General features: G+C 40.1%; 1 protein-coding gene across 4 annotated transcripts in view; it reads left to right on the forward strand.

The window, feature by feature from the left end:
- The window catches only part of atp6v0a1b (ATPase H+ transporting V0 subunit a1b), a 29361-nt gene extending 22384 nt beyond the window's left edge, over window positions 1-6977 (forward strand). For all 4 annotated transcript variants that reach the window (XM_019892599.1, XM_019892600.1, XM_019892601.1 and 1 more), the window contains 3 exons: window positions 929-1046; window positions 2010-2181; window positions 6160-6977. In XM_019892599.1, coding sequence (XP_019748158.1) covers window positions 929-1046; window positions 2010-2181; window positions 6160-6253 — 384 coding nt within the window. In that variant the 3' untranslated portion in view covers window positions 6254-6977. The remainder of the gene's footprint in view (window positions 1-928; window positions 1047-2009; window positions 2182-6159) is intronic.
- Window positions 6978-7924: the final 947 nt, after the last annotated feature.

Consider the following 7924-nt stretch of genomic DNA (forward strand, 5'->3'; position numbering starts at 1 on the left):
CAATGGGAGCACGTTTATTGGCAGGGTTTGTGTCATCATGAACAGTGTTGTTTAATTATGGATACAGTAATAGTAATTTAGATTGAAATAGCACCTTTCAAAGGCCCTTTACTTTTAAACAAAAATGGAAAAAGATTTTTTACTCACACTGCTCCCTTTTATGCAGTTTTTCTAATTTTCATGGGAATGTAATATCCATTTGAAATGTAGTTTATTACGATACATGAAACACATTACAAAAACTAACTAAAATCAGACAGGACCTACTTCAAAACTGCTGATGAAAACCAGGACTAGTTTTGGTGACCAGACCGGCACAATATGGGTATGGGGTCTTGTACAATCCGTGCATTTGCAGGATAAGCAATGCACATCTCGCCAGTCCATAGAATATTCTCTCCAAATTCTTTTTAATTATTCAGGTTTGTATTTTTTTTTCAAAGGTAACGTGTGTGTCTCGCTACATCTGGGATAATGGTTAACACAGCGTTTCAGAAAAAGAACATCATACCAATAGTAAAGCATGATCGTGCTCGTGTGATGGTCTGGGGTTGCTTTGCCACTTCAGGACTGAGACAACTTGCTCTGATTGATAAAACCATGAATTATGCTTTTTACTCGAAAATCCTGGGGTAGGATGTTTGGTCATAAGTTTGTGACCTGTAGCAGAAGTGCAACTGGGTTTTGCATGAAATTACCCGCTTGTGGGGAACCGCTGTGTGAAATTGGCCATGTGCTGATCTGATGGGTTTGGGTTGCGTGATGTGTGCCTGGTTAAAGAGTTGAAGGGTGTAAAAAGACAAAAATGTTCTGTTGCAATGCAATAAACTTAGATTGTGACTTTTATAAGTTATCACTAAAAGTAAAAACTTGAATGATTCAAAAAATAACGTTATTGCATGCCAATCATCTTTCTTCTCCCCCACAGTTTGACTTTGGTGATGTGGCTGTCCATCAGGCCATCCACACCATAGAGTACTGTCTGGGATGTATCTCCAACACGGCCTCTTATCTCCGTCTCTGGGCCCTCAGCTTGGCTCATGCGCGTGAGTAACAACACACACATCGCCAACTTTATCCACCGGTGCCTCGATACGATTGCTGTATGGTGGCAGTGAACTCAGCTCACTTTACAACAGGCAGCAGTTTGGCATGCATCTTCAAAAGAGAAGCCACTTCCAATTTGTTGTCTGTCAAACTAATCATTTAACAAAGAGAGTTACATTGTGTATTTCAAACAACCACATAACATTGCCTTTAAGTCTGCTCGCGTAATGCTAAAACAGATTGGGAAACATCAAAAGCGGGTTAAAGAATCGCATCTCAGATGTTTGAGCACAAATGGTGGAGCAATGTAACAATATTCACAGGCATATATTCTTTATCCGTCATAAAAAAGACAAATGATACTCTTGACAATTCTAGGAAGAGGGTCGACCGGATTTTGGTGTGTTTGTGCAACCGGCAAATTAGTGCTGTTGTTAAATCCATCTTTTTTGTCTTATAAAGCCTCTTCTTTCACAATAGCACTTCAAAGTATTCTTTGTCAGCTCGATGACCGTAATAATGCACTTTATTTTGGAGTCAGTCTGTCCTGCCTCAATCGTCTTCAGTTGGTCCAAAATGCTGCTGCTTGCCTCCTAACTGCAGCTTGTAGGAGGGAACACACAACTGAAATTCTGGCCTCGTAGGTGGGAGCAAATAACTCAAACTCTGACTTCATTTCACTGGCTCCCTGTACATTTTACAGTTCATTTAAAAATTATTGACTTCTCTCATCTTCTCCACGTGCCAGACTAGTATCTTTATATTATATTCTTGTTCCCAAGACCGTTACGTATAACTGGGGATCTTTGAGTTACAATGGTACCAACATACAAGGTTTCAAGTTTACAAACAGCAGCAAACTAATGACCGAGTTTGCGCACCAGTTTGAGAAGACATCTGTAGCACTTGAATCAAAAACTGATTATGTTTGTTTCCATGCCTTTTTATCTGTATGTATTCAGAGCTGTCAGAGGTGCTCTGGTCCATGGTCATGCACCTGGGTTTGTCCTCCCGGAGTGGTGGCGGTTTTTTCGGCCTCACAATCATCTTTGCGGCGTTCGCCACCCTCACCGTTGCCATTCTGCTCATCATGGAGGGGCTGTCTGCCTTTTTGCATGCCCTGCGTCTTCACTGGTGAGAAACACAAACACCCACAGGATATGCCCATGTTTGTTTATGATGACATTTCAGTGTACCAGCGATCTCATAAGCCAAATACAATTAATCCTACACTGACAAAAAACATGCACAGTAAGCGGTCATTTTTCAACTTTTGAACCAAGTATCTCTGCCAAAGAGCAGCTTGACAAGTACGTGAAGAATGAACGGAACATAAAACATAAAACATCCCTGACCCAAAGTGGTCTATCAAACTGTGAGCTCAAGGGACTGAAAATAACTGAGAGCTGCTTCCAGATCCATCGCGTACTTGCACCATCTCCATCATGCCGATACAACCTGCACCGTTGAGTACACACAGGTCAAACATTAGCCCATTAGAGTATATTACCAACATTGCTGGAATGTAAAGGATTGCCAGGAACACGATGACAATTAGTGATTACCACTATAAAAACTTTACAGTTGGGAAATCCTTTATTTTTTTCCTGTCACATTTTTTGGGTTGAGTGGGTAGGCATCAAAAGAAAATACTTTTTTTCCCAACTGCAGGATTTACAAAACCTTGATCTATCTATCTATCTATCTATCTATCTATCTATCTATCTATCTATCTATCTATCTATCTATCTATCTATCTATCTGTCTATCTATCTATCTATCTATCTATCTAGCTAGCTAGCCAGCTAGCTAGCTAGCTAGCGAGGCTAGCTAGCTGGCTAGCTACATTTTGGCAGACAGGCACCTGTGCGCTCTGCGTAAAAACGGGGCATAACATTTTCTCGACAGCTCAGGTGTAGTCTACTGTGCTCCGGACCACGTTGCCTAGCAAAATACCAAAAGAAAGAAAACTAGGACCCAAAGTATTTAATAAGTCAACGGCTCTTAAATGAAATAGATAAACAGTCTTCCATATGAATTCATAGTTCATTTTACTCCATTTTGGCTTAAACCTAACCTATATGACCAAAACGTGTGTAATAAATCTGATATTGTTTTGTAATGCAGATTCATTTATTGCTTGCGTTTGTTAAAAAACAGAAACTATCGTACATCCCTGTGCCGTTTTAAAGTGATTCTCCCGGCGCTCCAGATTCCCATTCATGTGCCATTTGTGAATTTTAAAACTTTGAATAACAATAATAATAATAATAATAAGGTATATTTTGCAACTGCTCTGATCGCAAGCTGCAATTGCAGACTGCTGACCACGAACAAATTCCGGTGATGCATATCATGGGCCACCGTAGGTTAAAGGTGACCTGTTACATATTGGGCACCCCTGATATAGATTATACATATGGGTAGACCAAGAAAAACAACAGCAGCTGACATCTGGGATTGAGAGCAAGGTTTATGGACTGCTGAGCCAAAGATTAACCTTTGCCAAAAGTGATGGAAAGGCTAAAGGTTCAAGAATGGAAGGATCTGCTAATGATCCCAAGTGCACACGCACACATATGTCAAACCCAGTGTCTATCAGTTGAAAGAAAGACGCAGCCAAACGGGTTGGGAGATCCTTCATCATGCGGCAAGATAATGACCCAAAACACACTTGCATAACAACAACATGAACTCAGGGGCAAGAAGTGGAATGTTTTAGACTGGCCAAGTCAAACATAAGACTTAAACACTATGGACAATATAATGTAATATAATATAATATCATAGCATGTATCATTACATAAAATCTAAATATAATGATTAAAAAAAATCTGCTCATGTATTTATGGTTCCCATATTGTCATTTTTGTGATACTTGTTCAAATGATTCAATAGGATTGCTATGTTGCCTGTTTTTGAGGACAGACCTTGCACAATGGCTTCTTTTACACCATGTACACCATTTCGCCACACAAGCGATGGTTAGGAACTTGTCAAAATAGCTCCATTTTCGAAAGACAACGCCAAGTCGCGGATACCCACCAGCTGCGTGTTTAGCTGCATGTTCGCTCATTGTTTACTACTTCTTCTACTGAAGCTGGATAACTTAATGCTGGACTCTGATTGGCTGCTGTCATGGACATTTCTGCCACGTCTGATTTAGGAAATACGATCACAGCTAACAGCTGCTCATGGTAATAGCAGAATTCTCAATCATGCCAGTGCTACATGTATTACCCTTTGGAAGGTAACAGCTGCGATTGGCTGGCAACCAGTTCAGGGCATCCCCCCCCTACGTCCCGAAGACAGCTGGGATAGGCTCCAGCACGCCCCGTGACCCTTGTGAGGATAAGCAGATCAGAAAATGAATGGATGGATGGATGATTTTGTATACAAACTCAAATCCAAGGGAGACGAAATTCCAAGGCTCAAATGAAACAGTGGGCAGTACACTGGGTAGTGGTTTGGACGTCTGCCTCCCAAAAAATGATCTGTGACCATATATAATCACAGTCCAGTAGAAGAATGCTGTAAAATGTTGCTTGGTTAATAAATCAGAGACTTATCAGCTCAACATCTGCAGCTTGTTTCTTCAGGCTTGCCCCCAATACATCAAATGCATCTTTGATCCTATATGTCAGTCCATACATTACACTCCTAGTAGGGGAATGCAGCAGAACGTTACTTGGTTAATAACGCAAAAGTGTGTCAGCTCAACAGGTATCCGCTAAGGTTAAAAAGAGTCCCGGAGTATTTTTCGCGGATATGAGTGAATGGAAATAGTTGTGCTCAGAGTTAACAGCAGTCAACATCGACCCTCTGCTTTGGTGCCTGCTCTTCACACGCACATGCTGATGAGTTGTCTGTACACGTACACACATATACACGCACACAAAAAGACAACGAGGCCAGATTGGTGTGTGTGCGTGTGTAAAGCACAAGAGAGTTTCCATTTCCACAGATGTGCGGGGAAGCAGATGAGAGGATCTCTCATTTCTTTCCACATTTTAAGTGTTGCCCTCTCACAGCTCTAGGAGACCAAATATTTGCCACGGCTTGGAGACATTCCTGGGCAGCTCCCCTCTCTTGCTTAGGCCAGGAACTAAAGGGAACCGACTCCCCACTCGTAATGTTTTCCTTTCAACTGAAAACATGAAATTCATAATCACATTCACTTACATTTACATTACATTATGCCTTGCAAGGGATCCACGGGTTTTTTTATGCACATATTTACACATTAGAAAGAATATGTTTGTCAAGTATACATTGGTCAAATGTGATACAAAAGTGGTGTTAATTCAACACCACAGTGTGTTAATTATAACACCGGCAAAGTGCTTATAGGTATTCACACTCTCCGGTGTTAAAGTCACATTTAGTCAAGTGTTACATGTTTAACATCCAGTAGTGTGTTACAACAGCATGATGTAGTGTTGACATTGCAGTGCGACACTATTGAGTGTTTAGATTAACACTGATCAGTGTTCATGCCAACCGTATTGAGTGTGGGCCAAAGCTTAACAACTTCTGTCCGGCGATCCACGGCGAGTGACGTCATTTAAACGTCAGCCACCATGATGCATTGTTGATTATCCCGTTAACTGCTCTTTGCCATTGATAGTTGTTAGAAATGCCTCGACACTGTTCACATTCAGGCAAACAAACACTTGTTTGAGTGGCCAAAAGAAAAGAACTGAAATGGACCAGAAAATTGGAACACGACAGTTTCCTTCTCGCAAAGCGAGTGAATTTCACACCGGTGTCGACGAGCATTCTTTGTGACAAGCACTTTGATGACCTCTGTTTTTTCAACCGGATTTGGAAAAAAATACAAACATTCGATTCAAAGTATTAGACGTGTACATGGGTGTAATCGTGTACAAAAGCAGAGATTTGGTTTTGTGCCGTGAAAATTTTCTAATTTAAATAAAGGTTGGAAAAAAACTCAAGTACTGAGTAGGTTGACACAGATGTGATGCCAAACAATGTAATAACATTCTTTCATGTTTTTATTTTTATCATCCTTGTGATTTTACTTTTTTTTTTCCACTCTCAGCGTTGACACATATTTCCACATGTTTATTCCACTCAATTCTTTCTTTTTAGGGTGGAATTCCAGAATAAGTTTTATTCCGGCCAGGGCTTCAAGTTTGTCCCCTTTTCATTCGAGAGCATCCTGGATGGAAGATTTGACGAATGATCATCTGGAGTCCAGTCTTCTCTCTTCCTATCAGTGTCAGTGTGCATGAACCCTCGTGCAAACCTCTGTGTCCCTCTAGTGGCATTCCAAAAACCTTGATTGTTTGTGGTATTTGAAACAAGTCGAGTTATTTGAACGCATTTCAAGACCCAGCAGTCTGCATACTGGAACTCATCATGCTCGCAGAATTTCCTTTTATTATTATTATTATTATTTTTGAAAGGCTTGTGAAATAAGATGTCATTTCCTGTTCTGAGTCGAAATCCTCCATGTTTTGGATGCGGAAAGGTTCAAGTACAAAATGTCTGTGTACAACTTTCAACTTCGAGGCTGTGGAAAAACTCACTGAATGGAAATAACCACAAGACCAGAATGCGCCTGTTTGACTGGCGGAGGGAAATGGATTGCATCAGTCGCCAGAAAAAAAAAAACAAAAACACTTGACAAATGAAAGTTGCTCTTAACACTTTCAGGAACAGCGGTGACTACATGGGACAGCTTATCATGTTATCAGGTTACAGAGCGCATGAAAGGGTTAATAACAACAAACTTTGGGTAAAAGAGAGGGTTGCTTTGATATCTACATGAAGTCAGGCATTAATCGTTCTATTGGTTGGGAAGCCATTTGTCATCTGAATCTCAATATTATTTTCCTACAAAAATTATACAGAGACATTGTTCGTGTTTAACACCGTGCAGTTGTTTTTCATGTTTTAATGAGAAGGGGGAAAAAAAATAGCCATCTCTGGCAAGATTGAGTATTACCTGTTGTCTCCTGCATGTCTTCTGTGCAAATTGTGGAGGATAGTTTGTGTTAGATCAAGGGGGCCCCAAATCCGGTCCTCAAGAGGCCCTATCCAATCTGCTTTAGATGTCTGATTCAAATGATCAGAATCGTGATCAGGCTTCTAGCAAAGCTTGCCGATGTGCTTTCATCAGGTGTGTCGCAGGAGAGAGAAATCTAAAACAGGCTGGATAGGGGCACTCAAGAACTGAACTTGGGCACCCTTGTCTTAAATGATCATATGCGTGATGACACACATATGATCATGGTTCATTTTACTCCATGAGAGTTAATATATTGCTGTTATTTTGTGGCATGAAAGTTTCTGTTCAACTGCAGTCACCTCCCGATGACAAGTGTGTTGCTGCAGGACATCAGGCTGCAAAAATTAAAAAAATATTACTATTGTAAGTTATTGGTGATGTGGAAGGTTAATGTGCCAGCGTGACGTGATCAATAAAGATTTGGGGTTTGAATGTCGATTGTGTTTTCTGTCTTGTTCATTGTTTTTTTTTTTGTCTTCTTCAGGCTTAGAGACGTGTTAGAACCTTGATTTATGTGAATCTGTATGATTCATCCTTCGTTGACGTACACATGCTCATCTCACTAAATCCCGTGTTGTTGAAATGCTTTATTCTGGTATGTTTTGCAGCTGCAGTTAAATCAGGGGCCCCTCTATATTGTATGATTAAAGACAACGAACCATGTTCGTGAAAAATCAAAAGAAATATTGTATTTAAGAATACAATAAATAATAAAAACAAACAATGCTTTTCTGTTTTAGTTATTTTATTTTTACTCAATTATTTTTATTTTATTATTATGCGTATATCTTTTTATTTTATGTGCAGTTACAAAGTGTGAACAGGAAGTAGTACAGTAGAAAA

Source organism: Hippocampus comes, unplaced genomic scaffold, assembly GCF_001891065.2.
Source record: "Hippocampus comes isolate QL1 unplaced genomic scaffold, H_comes_QL1_v1.1 scaffold47, whole genome shotgun sequence".
Taxonomy (NCBI): Eukaryota; Metazoa; Chordata; class Actinopteri; order Syngnathiformes; family Syngnathidae; genus Hippocampus; species Hippocampus comes.